This window comes from Macaca fascicularis, chromosome X, assembly GCF_037993035.2.
Source record: "Macaca fascicularis isolate 582-1 chromosome X, T2T-MFA8v1.1".
NCBI lineage: Eukaryota > Metazoa > Chordata > Mammalia > Primates > Cercopithecidae > Macaca > Macaca fascicularis.
This window is the reverse complement of record NC_088395.1, coordinates 119,279,649-119,294,741: the sequence shown is the minus strand read 5'-3', so window position 1 is coordinate 119,294,741 and position 15,093 is coordinate 119,279,649. Positions and strand designations below refer to the sequence as shown.

The following is a 15,093-nucleotide window of genomic DNA, read 5'->3' as shown; positions in this document are numbered from 1 at the left end:
CAATTAGCTGGCAGGGCTCTGAGTCCCCAAAATGGTCTTTTATGCGATGAAAGTGGCAGCAGGCCAGCACTAGTTCCCCCAGTGACAAACCGTATGCTCAATTCCCCAGTGTCCGTAGACACCATGCACTTTTCAACAGTCCTGGCTCTAAAGCCCCAACCTTCACATTGGAATTCTGCAGTACAGGAATTGCTTCTAGGATTTTACCAAGAGCTGGAATTCTTTCAAGTCAGAATCTCTTGTAATCTCTGTATGTTAGTCTCCTTCCATCTATCCATCTATGTGATTCATTCTCTCTCTCTCTGTCTCTCGCTCTCGCTCTCACTCTCGCTCTCCTCCACCTCTCTCTTTCCCTCCTTCTCTCTTCCTTTTAGAGACAGTGGTCTTGCTGTGTCACCCAAGCTGGAATGCAGTGGCACAGTCGTAACTGACTGCAGCCTTGAACTCTTGGGCTTAAGCAATCCTTTTGCCTCAGCCTCCTGAGTTATGTGGTTCTCTCTTAATAATAGCTTTGTTGAGTGTTTTTACCATGACCGACACTGTCTTACTGCATAATTTTATCCTCTATGAGATGAAGTTATAAATATTGTTCCCACTTGGCATATGAAGCGGCTTGCTTAGAGCAGGTAACTTGACTTTCAGAGGTCATAAAGCTTGTTAGGGGCAGAGAATACTTGGAGAAGCTGGGACCTGCTGAGTTGTCTGTATTCAGAGCCTGTGCTGTCAAGCACTATGCAAATGCTGCTTCCTCTTGGGTACCCAGTAGGACTACAAGCCAGTGAATTGCACTAGAGAAAGTATAGAATGCTGAGATGGTAAAATACTTTGAGTTTAGCAAATGATGAAAGCCATTGTATTCTTTCCCCTTCTTGCTCTCCAATTCTTTCATCATTCCATACATGGTTTCAACCTTGCATATAAGGTACACGTATATTTTGGGGAACAGTAATTTTATAGAGGCTCACCCAAATCCCCAACCTTAATAGCAACTTTCTGCCTCTTTCTCTTGCCACTTCATCCTCATCGGCACTGGACATAATCTTGAAGCTAAGAGAACATAGTTAGCTGCCAACAGAAAACATGCCTGGAGTTCTCCTGCAGATTCCCATTCTCTTAGGAAGTATAATGAAGCAGTGCCAGTTCATTGTTTTCTCGGTCTATTGTCTGATTTCCTTTAAGACCAATATAATTGCATCAGTATTCTCCCTAATCCTAATACCGCCCCCCCAGCCCCCCACGACACACACACACACATGCACGCCTTTTTTCCTTATTAATTGGTCTTTGAGTTAATGGCCTGAGACACTTTCAGATGGAACATCATGGTCCTTTATGCAGTTAGAACTCTGGCAAGAGAACAGTCACTTTGTTGGGATAGACCCATTGATTTGGTGCTAGAATGTTTCAGATGTAGATTAGCTAGGAATCGAGTGGGACTGGCTCAAAGGCTCTATTTATTAGCTCACATGCCCCACCTGATCTTAGCCGATGTGTCTGTTGTTTGCTTCTAGTACTCAGGTGTATTTACCAATGTTCATCTGTAGCAATAAGTTACTTAGTATACCCTCTGACTTTCTTGAAAGTCTGACCTTTCTCCCTTTATGACTTCCATAAGAATAAAATGGAAATAATATATACTTATTCCTTTTTTTTTTTTTTTTTTGAGACAGAGTCTCCCTCTGTTGCCTAGGCTAGAGTGTAGTGGCTCGATCTCAGCTCACGACAACCTCCGCCTCCTGGGTTCAAGTGATTCTCCTGCCTCAACCTCCCAGATAGCGGGGATTACAGGCGTGCACCACCATGCCCGGCTAATTTTTGTATTTTTAGTAGAGACAGGGTTTCTCCATGTTGGCCCGGCTGGTCTCAAACTCCTGACCTCAGGTGATCCACCCGCCTCAGCCTTCCAAAGTGTTGGGGTTACAGGCATGAGCCACCATGCCTGGCCCAATATCTACATATTCCTATTGCTTGGCCATGATCTAAAAACTTGAAGGGGCTCTCTGCCAGAACTGAACATGGGATGATACCTGTTCAGTTCTGAAGGCAAGCCTGTGCCTATCTCATCCCTCACTGACTTTTGCAGCCACTTCTATACTAACAACGTTGTCTTCTATCCTGAACGCTGAACTGTCCTATTTTGGAGGTTCTTACGGGTTAGTTCCCCAGAAACCATCTGTTCCAAATGAGCTTGATTTCAGCGTAGGACTTTCCAGAAAAGCCTTTCTTGACTTAGAAGAAAGATAACATTCATTGATTTTGCTATGCTCCCATCTCATCACTTCCATTTTCCTCCCCAGGGACACAACAGTCATCAGTCACTCTCCTAACACCAGCTATGACACAGCTCTAGAAGCTCGCATCCAGAAAGAAGAGGAAGAAATCTTGATGGCCAATAAGCGTTGCCTTGACATGGAGGGCAGGTAAAATGTTGTTCTGGACGCTGAGGAATCTGAGACGTTGATATAGAGACCAGATAGGATCTTTATTCACAACTAGGAAATCTGATCATGCAGTCTCCCCGCTCCACCATCACCCCTGCCAGCCTATCACTTAAAGGTGTGAGATGCAATGACTTTTACCTTGATACTCTCCACTAAACATGGAGTTCCAGGTAGGGTTTCTGTCCCTTTGGCCTTCCTAATTGCTTTTCCTCTGCCCTCTGCCTGAGCTTAAATTGTTGGCATTTGCACTCTGGGGTATTCTTTCTAGCACTGCACTGCAACCCTGTGGTACAGCAGATTGCTTAATAAAAGAGTAAAACAATATCTGCTTGGCCGGGCACAATGACTCACGCCTGCAATCCCAGCACTTTGGAAGGCCAAGGCGGGCAGATCACCTGAGGTCAGGAGTTCAAGACCAGCCTGGCCAATATGGTGAAACCCCATCTCTACTAAAAATACGAAAATTAGCCAGGTGCGGTGGTGGGCACCTGTAGTCCCAGCTACTCAGGAGGATGAGGCAGGAGAATCGCTTGAGCCTGGAAGGCAGAGGTTGCGATGAGTCAAGATTGTGCCATTGCACTCTAGCCTGAGCAACAGAGCGAGACTCCATCTCAACAACAACAACAAAAGAACATCTACTCAAAGTGGGAGGTAGGATACCTGATTCCTTTTATAAACATATGATCATTGACTTATTACCTGAAGGTTGTCACTCATTCATAGTAGATCTCATCTTACTGAGTAAATTGTTTCCATTGACTGAGATTCTTCACTACAGCACCCAGTACATCAGTTCATTCTCTCATATTCAGCCCTTTTTTTTCACTGGTACTTTATTGTGACTTACTAAGGTTTAAGCAACGGCTCCTGATGCTCTGCTGTATCCATTTGGGTGTGCAGAAAAACATGTTGTTGTTTTTTTCTCACACTATTGCCTTTATGAATGAAAAGTCATCTTTTATATATATTATATATATTTTTTATTATTATACTTGAAAAAAAACATGTTTTAAAAACTGTAGCACACCATCCCTTGTCTTCCAACTCAGAACTAACTAGATCAACCTTTAGTCAAAAAGATGATGGGAACTCTATGTAGTCATGTAGTCAATTAGACCAAAATGTAGAGGTAGCAAGAACATCTTTTTTTTTTTTTTTTTTTAAAGGGCATAGTGCTTTATTTATATTCATTCAGCAAAATCTAGTTTTCTGTTTATAATGAAGAACAGCATAATTTGATTTACATTTTGGAGGACTTGTGAAATGAATTTGATACCTTTCCAGGTTTATCTTTTTTTTTTTTTTTTTTTTTTTTTTTTGAGATGGAGTCAGTCTTGCTCTGTCACCCAGGCTGGAGTGCAGTGGCACTATCTTGGCTCACTGCAACCTCTGCCTCCCAAGTTAAAGTGATTCTCCTGCCTCAGCCTCCTGAGTAGCTGGGACTACAGGTGCCCGCCACCATGCCCAGCTAAATTTTGTATTTTTAGTACAGACAGGGTTTCACCATGTTGGTCAGGCTGGTCTTGAACTCCTGACTTTGTGATCCACCCGCCTTGGCCTCCCAAAGTGCTAGGATTACAGGTATGAGCTACCGCTCCTGGCCGCAACAAGGTCTTTATATGTTCTTTGTCTTTGGTTCCTAGGATTAAGACCCTACATGCCCAGATTATTGAGAAGGATGCCATGATCAAAGTACTCCAACAGCGTTCCCGGAAGGAGCCGAGCAAGACAGAGCAGCTGTCGTGCATGCGGCCAGCGAAGTCTCTGATGTCCATTTCCAATGCTGGATCAGGCTTGCTCTCCCACTCATCCACCCTGACTGGCACCCCCATCATGGAAGAAAAGCGAGATGACAAGAGCTGGAAGGGGAGCCTAGGTAATGACAGTAAATAAGGAAGATTATAGTCATGTGTTCAAAGAGAGCCATGAGACAAGCACCCATGCTTAAGGAAAAGGGATGATGGTCCAGGTTCTGGAGAGGAAGGTGTACCAGGGTTTTGGGTTCATATTCCTCCTGAGACCCTAGTTCCACATTCTGGAGCTCCTCCACACTTTGAAGTCTCCTGGTGAGAATACTGATTGAGGCCAAAGCCTAGAGGACAAGAATCTTGAGTTTCATTTGGGTGTGAAGGAAGGTAACTCTAATTTCCTCTAAAATATTCTCACATTTGACCTTTGCCATGTGGCACCTTTATCTTTCTCCAGAACCCATGTGGCCTTTTTGTCATTCAGAATTTCAAAATTCCAGCATTTCTGTGTTCCTTCCTCCTGTATAATAGGAGAACCCAGAGTTTTAGTTACGCTAAATCGTTTGGGTAGCAGGTTTTGTTCCCACAGTGTTCTGAGATGAGAACAGAATGTACTTTTTCATTCCATTCCTGTCCATTCCCTCCCCTCTAATCAAAACCCCAGACATATTGTGGATACCACGGGCACATTTTTAGAGCCTGAGGAAGGAAGCTTATATGTATTTTTATTTTAACCCTTTTTGTTGCTTTTAATTCCTTTCTTGGTCCTCTGATACTTATAATATCTTTTGGTTAGAATAAGCATTTTGGAGACTATGGTCATGGTGAGAACCTTAGATCACACAATTATTACCACACTTAATCTGTGTCAATAGACTTATTCTCCAAATCCTTTCTTGCTCCCTGGTAATGTGTGGTAATGGTTTATAAGTGGAGCCGAGTAGGAGCATTCTGACAACTTGGTGGAACCCAATCACCATTGGAAAAATAAATCAAAACAGATACCCAGGTCACTTACAGGCTTAATATGTTGTGCCAGGTGATGGATGAGGACCAGAGGGATCTTCGAAGTCTGTAAGAAACTTTTAGCCATGGTTGGAGGAGCCTCACACACTGATTTCTGGGTTCCCTGGAGGCAAAAATAAATAATTTAGACACATTCAAATTTCTTCTGAAATTTGAATGGGAGAACAGGTAATTAGATGTCTGGATTTGAATCACCTATTTTTTTCTAATGTCTGTTCCCCTTTCATTTGTAGGCATTCTCTTGGGTGGAGACTACCGTGCTGAATATGTCCCTTCCACACCCTCGCCTGTGCCCCCCTCGACTCCCCTGCCCTCGGCTCACTCCAAGACAGGCAGCCGAGACTGCAGTACCCAAACTGAACGTGGGACGGAATCGAACAAAACTGCAACTGTTGCTCCCATCTCTGTTGCTGCTCCAGTTGCTGCCGCCGCCACTGCTGCCGCCATCACCGCCACTGCTGCCACTATCACCACCACCATGGTAGCTGCTACTCCAGTTGCTGTTGCTGCTGCTCCAGCTGCTGCTGCTGCTGTTGCTGCTGCCCCGTCTCCAGCCACCGCTGCTGCTATTGCTGCTGCTGTTTCTCCAGCTGCTGCTGGTCAGATTCCAGCTGCTGCCTCTGTTGCCTCAGCTGCTGCCGTTGCTCCTCCTCCTCCTCCTCCTCCTCCTCCTCCTCCTCCTGCTGCTGCTGCTGCTGCTGCTGCTGCTGCTGCTGCTGCTGCTGCTGCTGCTGTTCAGGTTGCTCCAGCTGCTCCGGCTCCGGTTCCAGCTCCGGCTCTGGTTCCAGTTCCGGCTTCAGCAGCGGCTCAGGCTTCTGCTCCTGCTCAGACTCAGGCACCAACTTCAGCTACGGCTGCAGCTCCAACTCCAGCTCCAACTCCAACTCCAGCTGTGGCTCAGGCTGAGGTTCCTGCAAGTCCAGCTACCGGTCCTGGACCACATCGTTTGTCTATACCAAGTTTGACCTGCAATCCAGACAAAGCAGGTAATTATTCCCTTTAGCAGGTAACTTTTGGTTTAGTTCTGCTCTCAAATACAGATTTATTTCTTGTTGCCTGATGTCTGGGCAGAGTTATCCTTTGGACTGAATTTTTCATGTTCTAAGGGAGAGAGAAGAGAGTCTGTAAATGACTTCTCATCCACCAAGATGGGAACAGGCATGAGTGGAGGCCATTATCTTAGCAGAAGTAAATGAGGGAGGTGACAAGTCTCACTTTGCCATTGGCTTCATGAGGGCTCTGATGGTGTCTAGTTCTAGAAATACAGGTTTTTTCTTCATCCCTAAGTGTTTTCTAACCCTTATTTCCATTTAGATGGGCCTGTGTTCCACTCCAATACTCTGGAAAGAAAAACTCCCATTCAGATCCTGGGACAAGAGCCTGATGCAGAGATGGTGGAATATCTCATCTAAACGGCCAATTCAAGAGCTGCAGATTCTCAGCAAAAATGCTTTTAATCATTTCCCCCTTTTATTGGTTCTTGTTTTGGGGGTGAGGACAAGGGTTGGGGGGAGGGGATGTTTTTTAACAGGACTTTTTGTTGGAACAATGTACTACTTGAGTAATACCATGTGAACCACCAGTCTATTCTGGTATGCTTAGGGAGTACCTCTAAAGACAGATTAATCAGAATGTGCTCTAAAGCTTATTGTTTGAATTTATACAAATACTGGGACTGTTAACGGGTGGGCATACATCAGTGTTTTCAATGTGCTTAAATTTGTTTAAAATTTCCATATTCTAGATCATTTTTAACTGAAGAGCACAGTATGTGTGGAAGACAGTGTGTAATACGTAGTTTGGAAGTGGGAAGCTGGAGAGAATTGAGTGTGTGCTGTCTTGTATAGTTACTATCCTGTGCAGCAGCCGGAGAAAGCTCTCACCTCAGGCTTATAAAAGGGAATAGTTTCAGGAGCTATGTAAGCTGGAAAAAAGGTAGGGAGTTTTGGGGTGCAGAAGGGTGCTGGAGCTAATTTTTTCTTCCAATTTCCCATCTACCCTGCCCCAGGGAATTGTGTTTGTCTTCATTTCAGTGGTGCTTTGGAAACGGATTCTTTTGGTTCCCTCCTGGAGGTTCATACATTCATATATATGCTCTGGAATAATTTATGCATTTGGATAATTAATATATTGCTTTCAGATGCTGGGAGAGTACATTAACTGAGTGATGCACAACTTCCTCTCTCTTAGGGAGTTAGACCATCAGAGGCCTTGATGGAGACTTGCGTGAGGTGCTATATGCAGACTTTCATGGTCTGTGTGTAGCCATGAACATAGCTTGCTTGCATTTATTAAGACCAATCAGCTTAGTGTTTATTTCTTCTACAGCACAGATTCACTGGCTGGGGCTCCAGTCTCAAATTGCCAATCATTTGCAAAGTGAGGAAGGATCTTTGTTGACAGGTTGAATGCTTTGAATTTCTGGTGACTACTTTGAAATAACTTGTTTTGTGTGTCAAATTCTAAGCATATGTCTTAAAAGGCATTTTTGACTATCATCTCCAAGGGAATAACATGAGAAACCCAAAGTACTATGCTGCAGTCGGGGGAGAGGTGGATTGCAGCAGTATCCTCAACTACCTCTTCTCACTGTCAGTGACTCCATCTTGGAATACCTTTGGGAAGCAGCGGGAAATGTGCATGTGGGTAGAGATCAAAGGAGGCAATGGTTCCAAGCCTTGCCATAGGGCTGCCTCCAAGAACACAGAAGGATGCCAGTTGCCACAGGTCCCTGCCCTGTGTCACCTGTCTGCCCTTCATTAAGGTGACAAATCTGCAGATAGCATCATTAAGATCAGTTTTAAGGGGTATAGGGAGGGTGAGGGAAGGTGGGGGGGTGTTAGGTAAGGGTAGGGGGGGTAGAGGTTTTGGGATGTCTTAGTTAGAAACCAGATTAATAGAAGAGTAGGCCTGTTATATTACATCATGAGCCATAGCGGTGGGAGAGAACTTTAGCAATAGAGCCCTACCCCCTCATTTTAGTGATGAGGAATCTGAGAACTGGAGAGGTTCAGTGACTTTTTAAAAGTCACACAACACAGCTAACCATTATGCCAATCACCATGCTTATTTTGGGAAGCTCTTATCTTTTTTTAATTCCATTTTACGAAAAGACATCTTCATGGTCCAGGGAATATGTATCTTGTAAAATGTCCCTGGCTGGAGTAGCTTGTCCACTCTTGACAAACTACTGAATTTCTGTCTTGCCTCTCCTTCAGTGCCTTTTAAAAGGTTTTCCCTTTTCTGATCTGCATTACAACATCGAGTCACATAAATGTCCCCCCTAAGAAACCAATCCCACTTCTTACTAGGAGATTGGGTATCTTAGATAATCTTTTGGGGTTCCTCTGTGAGTATAGGAATGATATCTTTCCTAATTACCTTCCAAAGGAATTATTCTGTGTGTGTGTGTGTGTGTGTGTGTGTGTGTGTGTGTGTAGAGAAAGAGAGAGACATAAAGGAAGGGTGATGTGATTTTCAGCTAGTCCTTTCACATTTTCAATAATGAGGTAATCATGTTACATACACATTAGTCCTCAGTTATAAAGTGAATCTCAGATAGAAATTAAAAATGCAGTTGTGTTAAGACTCTTTCATACTACCCTTTAGTCGTAAGGAGAAAAATAACCTCAAATAGTAGAAGCAGCAAGTAGCAAACTTCAGGAGAGCTACTTTCTATCCAAATAAATAATTTAAAAACACTTTTCACCTACTCCTTTCATGGTTATAACACATTGGCAGACTTTTTGCTGGCTCTGGGAACCATGATTTTAATCACATTCTGCAAGGTGACAAATGTCATACATTCCACATTGTGTGGTAGCCATCTCTTTAGACTCATGTGTTTGGGGGAAAGGAAGAAGTTCTTGGTTAAGTACTATTTTGAACTTTCCGGAACCTATCTGTCCTCTCATACCAGAGACAGTTCCTCTCTGCTCAGTTTCCAATCCCGGATAATTCGCTAAAATAACATTGTACATCTAAGAGAGGAAAGAAGAGTATGTCAGTATATTATGCAGAAGATAGATAGAGCCTTTTCAGAAGATCTCCACTAGTTGTTGATCCAAAAATTCAACTTTATGGGAGAAATCTCAATTAGCCACCTTTTCACAGTTGTGTGGATGTAACATTTGGGGGCTCTTTCTGGACTCCTACCTATCTGTGCATTTTACTGGCACCTCAGGAAAGGAGGGTGACCAGGTTGTCTTAGCTTGTACTGCTTGGTGGTCTCTGAGGACCTTCTAAGTCAGTTGTACCCCAATGTTCCATGTATAGAAAAACTTCATTAGAACAAACTTTACTTGATATGAAACTCCTATTAACAGTCTTTTTTGAAATAAAAGTAGCTTGAGCTTTCTTTTAAAATCATGTATCTTGATTGTTGATTTAATGAAGGATTTCCTTTTAATGCTGCTTTTGAGCTTCAAGGTAATAGGACAGCAGGAACCTAAAATATCTGCCATCATCTGCCATAGGAAAGATACCCAGAGACCCGTCATGTTCTCTTTTTGTTGTTACACTGTTGAGTGGGTATAACAATTGGAAGATGAACAAACTGATTGATTGTGCAAACTACTTTTTATGACAAGCCTAAACCCTGATAATGCGGCAGCTTAAAGTGTATACATATGCACTAACTTTGATCAATTATATTCTCATATCTGTTAGCCACACAATCTCCTATTATCTCAATTGCTTATGCGCATATGGAGTATGTTACTTAAAACGTGCATTCTTACTGAAAATGTTTTCTAAGGAAGATATCAGCTGTGGGCTAATTGCCACCAATTTCAGCCTGCCACGATTCTTGGAAATGTATCTTCCAAGTGCCATCCATCATCAGTAGGACAAGTGTCGGGAGTTTGTTTATTTTTTTCCAGTAGCAACGATGGGTTACATGGAGCCATGAAACCTCCTTCTGGCCTCCCTTGTGATTAATGGCATGTGTTTGTAAAATGGATAGCTGGGGTTGGCAGATGGCTAGAGAAGAATCGCCTTTGGTTTAAAATGTATGTGGTCCCCTAATGATTGTGACCCCATTCTGTAATCAACTGAGCTAGTTCCAATAAAGTTAAGCAGGTTTAAATCCACTTTGTGCCTATCTTTTCACTGACAATAAAGTTAGCTATTTTAAAATGCAGTACCGTGTGGAAAATGCTTTGGTGTTTACCCGACAGAGGCTTTATTTGTGCTGTATCAGTGATTACTTTCAATTCAGTATGCAGTGAAATTGCCTTTCAAGGGCAGCGTGCAGCAGAATTTGCATTTGCTTGAAGTATGGAATGTGATTATAGATTATAAAGTATTAAGACAACACCACAGGCCACATGCTCTAATCGGTCTCTTTATATACTCAGGCAGCATATATTAAAAGCTTTGCATCTTTTTATCTCCTGGTTTCTAGGGATAAAATGATGGCCACCCAAAGCAGAGAATTCATCCTTTGGTTAGCATTTTGGAAGGCCCCTTGATATTCCTTTTGTACCCTTGTTCTGATGCCAATTCATCAGTTTTGGTTGAGGGAGCTTGTTATTAAAAACAAATCAAAACCACAAACGAGTTGGCTCTTCACTGAAAATGTTAAGGCTGCCTTTACACTACCCTTTCTGTGCCTCCTGTTTACCAATGAGTTCCAAACCTGACTGGTGAGGCAAGGATCCCCAAGGACTTTGAAATGACACGTTTTCACAGTGAAATAGACTTGATGGGTGTTGCAAAAGGGATAGGGTAGGTGGTCTAGAATTCATTCAACTGTAAATTTGATTTTTCTTAAAGTTGGACTTGATTCCCTCCATATTTATGATGAGTGCTTTGAAAACCGTATGGATAAAAGCCTTCCCTCCTTTTCAGGACAAAGAAGATAAGGTATTAAGTTCACCAGACCTTCTTACAAAGCTTTGGAAAGCATTCTTTTCAGAAATGTATTGTGCCCATTTCTTAAGGGGCAGTCACTTGTTGGAAGAAAAAGCCAATGTTCCTTCAAAAATGTGTTAGATTGGCCAGGCGCGGTGGCTCACACCTGTAATCCTAGCACTTTGGGAGACTGAGGCGGGTGGATCATGAAGTCAGGAGTTCGAGACTAGCCTGGCCAAGATGGTGAAACCCCATCTCTACTAAAACTACAAAAATTAGCCAGGTGTGGTGGCGGGCGCCTGTAATCCCAGCTACTTGGGAGACGGAGGCAGGAGAATCGCTTGAACCCAGGCAGCAGAGGTTGTAGTGGGCCGAGATCTTGCCACTGCACTCCAGCCTAGAAGACAGAGTAAGACTGTCTCAAAAAAAAAAAAAAAAAAAAAAAAGTGTTAGATTGCATTGTAGGAGCATTTCTAGATATTATTATCCAGTTATATAACTGATCTGGCATCCGCATGGTACTTCATCTCTCCCTTTCTGTGTGCATTTCCTATTGAGATAAGTGATCTGCACACCCTATATGAGTTACACAGTGGCAGAAAAAAAAAAAATGTCCTGCTTCCCACCTCCATCTTGTTCTGCAGGAAGGTTTTTATTGGAGAAAAAATGTAAATGGTTTGGTCTTAGATCACTTTTTACATTGACTGGCAACTGCCCTGGTATTTCAGTGAAGAGCCCTGTGTTACAGGACTTAGTTTCCAAGAAGAAAAATGTTCCCCACAGCACCAAAATTTTATAACACATTACAAATGCCCACTCTTTAGATGCACAAACTAACCAAGCCCATGGTATGTATTTTCGTCTCCATGTTTTTTTATTTGCTAGTAACCTCTACCAATGGATTCAGGCACATGTGGGTTGTTGAATAACTACTTACTAGATGGTGCCATTATGTAGATGGCCCTAGGATACAAAATTTAAAAATAGTCCATGATTCTAGTTTATTACAGAAAACCACACACAGACACACATTTATAATTCATTGTGATATATGAAATAGCAAAGATTTGAACAAGAATACAGAACTAATGCAAAGGAGGGAATGATTGTTGGGATGGCACAGGGAGAGGAACTAAACTGAGCTTTGAAGGGTATGTAGATGTTAACTAGGTGAACCAGGGGATGGGGATCAATATTCCATGTGAAGGAATGGCATGTGCAAGGACAATCTCACTTTGTCAGACCTGCAATCAAATGAAGACTCCGTTTCCAAGATCAAAGTCCCTAGAGAACTGCTCTGAATTTTAACAACCTACTAATGGAAACACAAACTCACTCAATCAGGTGGTAGAATGTACTAGTCTAGAAGTCAAGAGAACATAAAGTTTCAGTCCTACATCTGCCACTAAACAGATATTTACTTGTGGGCAAGTTCCTTAACAGTGTCGGAGAAGTTTATGAGTAAAATGGGGATAAACACCTGTCCCTGTGAACCTTGTGGAAAGGGATAGGAGAGGCTAACAAAGAATATGAAAATGCCAGTCAAGGCTGGGCATAGTAGCTCACGCCTATAATCCCAGCACTTTGGGAGGCCCAGGCGGGCAGATCACCTGAGGTAGGGAGTTTGAGGCCAGCCTGACCAACATAGAGAAACCCCGTCTCTACTAAAAATACAAAATTAGCTGGGCATGGTAGCGCATGCCTGTAGTCCCAGCTACTCAGGAGGCTGAGGCAGGCAGGAGAATCGCCTGAACCCGGGAGCCAGAGGTTTCCACAAGCCGAGGTCGCACACCATTGCACTCCAGCCTGGGGAATAAGAGCAAAAACCTCGCCTCAAAAAAAAAAAAAAAAAAAAAAAAAGATGCCAGTCAAAGCAAAGGGCTGAATCTATAAAGATGAAGTGGTTTCTTTAACTTTTTATTAAGGAAAAATTCAAGCATATGCAAAAACCGAATAGCTAAGGCACCTCCATTTACCCATTTCTAGGCTTCAGCAATTATCAATACATGGCTGATCTTGCTTCATTTATCACCCCTACCCACCCTATGTTATTTTGGAGCATATCCCGGACATCATAGCGTTTCGTCCATAAATATTTCAATATGCATTACGATAAAATTTTTAATAATGAAAAAGTCAAGTGTTACATCTGGAACCAAAATATATAACACATCAAACACATAGAAAAAAATGACAGCATGTTTGCCACTTACAAAGCTTCTTCATCTGATCCCACAACTTCTGCTTTAAATTGAAACATACGGTCTCAAAAACAGAGGGGTTCCTTCTCTCACAACCCACATATCAAAGGGCAGGATTGTTTTTTAAAGGCTCCCCAGCATAGGTTCCAAGCTATTATTTCTCCTTCACTCATATAAAAAGCTCTGGCTCCCTTAATGTCCCTGTCATCCAGTTGTTCCTTGTTTACCCTCGTCTACTAAGTTGGTCACTATCCCAAGTGCACTGATGGTTTTGGGCCCTGGATCACAGTTGTCTCTCTACCCCAAACAACCCAGACAGCATCTTGGCCCATCAGCTCCTTGGCCTCTCTACCTTCACTGACCTCCACGTCCATTCCACCTCAGCTCACTGTGCCCATGGCCAACCCAGAGCTGATCATCAATCAGCACTGCTCCACTGTGGATATGTCCGCCAGTACCCTACTCTCTGACCACAGTCTCCCACCCTCTCAGTTTGCCTGCTCTGACTCTATCTACTTTTTCACTCCAACGAGACCTCAAATCCCTCAATGCCTCCATTTCCTCCCAAACTTTTAGCTCTTACCCATCTATTCTTGGCCTCAAACTCGATCACTTGAACCTGCAATCAATTCATACCCTCCAAGAACCTCAACCATTCATCACAAAATCAGAAACTTACGAGTCATCCTTGACACCTCTCTCTCTCTGTTAGCTAACATCCAATCTATTACTGATCCTATCGAAATAAATCTCAAAATTCATTCACTTCGTTCCAACTCTACTGCCTACAGCCTATTCTAAGCCACCATTATCCTTCACCTAGTCTATTTTAGTAGCCTATTCACTGATATGCCATGCCGAATCTTTTTGTTGTTGTTGTTTTTGTTTTTTGAAACGGAGTTTCACTCTTGTTGGCCAGGCTGGAGTGCAATGGCACGACCTTGGCTCACTGCAACCTTGGCCTCCTGGGTTCAAGTGATTCTCCTGCCTCAGCCTCCCGAGTAGCAGGTTACAGGCAACCGCCACCACGCCCAGTTAATTTTTGTATTTTTAGTGGAGATGGGGTTTCGCTATGTTGGCCAGGCTGGTCTCAAACTCCTGACCTCAAGTGATCCACTCACCTCAGCCTCCCAAAGTGTTGGGATTACAGGTGTGAGCCACTGCACCCAGCCTGCCATGCTCAATCTTTTCCCATTGTTTTTATTCCAGTCACTAGTCAGCAACAAATATAATTAATATCATGTCATTTCCCTGCTTACAATCTATCAAAAGCTTCCAATTGCAGTATGAGTAAAATGGTGCCACAAGAGGTAAAACAACTAACCCAAAGTTTTATAATTAGTGAATTTGGAACCAGGATGCAGATATCTTGAACTATTATTCCATCAGAATCATTGTCACACAATGTATTGAATATCTTTTTTTCTTTATGCTCAAAGGATACTACTGACATGACATCATTATTTTCTCTGATACTAACCTAGAGCAACTATTTTTGAAGTGTGCTCCAAACCATCTGTCTTGAAATCACCTTTTCTCTGGCCTTGCTCCCAGAGATGCTTATCCTGTACTTCTAGAGTAAGACCAAGGAATTTGCATTTTAACAAGCTTCCCAGGAAATTTAAAAAAAAAATTATGATAGACATAAAATAATTGTACATATTTATGGAGTACAATGTGATGTTTCAATGCATGTACAAATTGTATAATAATCAAATCAGGAATATTAGTATATCCATCATCTTATAATTTCTTTGTAATGAGAAGATCCAGAAACCTCTCTTCCTAGCTATTTTGAGATATGCAATATATTGTTAGCTCTAG

At 42.6% G+C, this 15,093-nt stretch overlaps 1 protein-coding gene across 6 annotated transcripts in view; it reads left to right on the top strand.

The window, feature by feature from the left end:
- AMOT (angiomotin) overlaps window positions 1-10,355 on the top strand; it is a 68,656-nt gene extending 58,301 nt beyond the window's left edge. For all 6 annotated transcript variants that reach the window (XM_074029151.1, XM_065538399.1, XM_074029150.1 and 3 more), the window contains 4 exons: window positions 2,298-2,420; window positions 4,085-4,317; window positions 5,449-6,201; window positions 6,530-10,355. In XM_074029151.1, coding sequence (XP_073885252.1) covers window positions 2,298-2,420; window positions 4,085-4,317; window positions 5,449-6,201; window positions 6,530-6,627 — 1,207 coding nt within the window. In that variant the 3' untranslated portion in view covers window positions 6,628-10,355. The remainder of the gene's footprint in view (window positions 1-2,297; window positions 2,421-4,084; window positions 4,318-5,448; window positions 6,202-6,529) is intronic.
- Window positions 10,356-15,093: the final 4,738 nt, after the last annotated feature.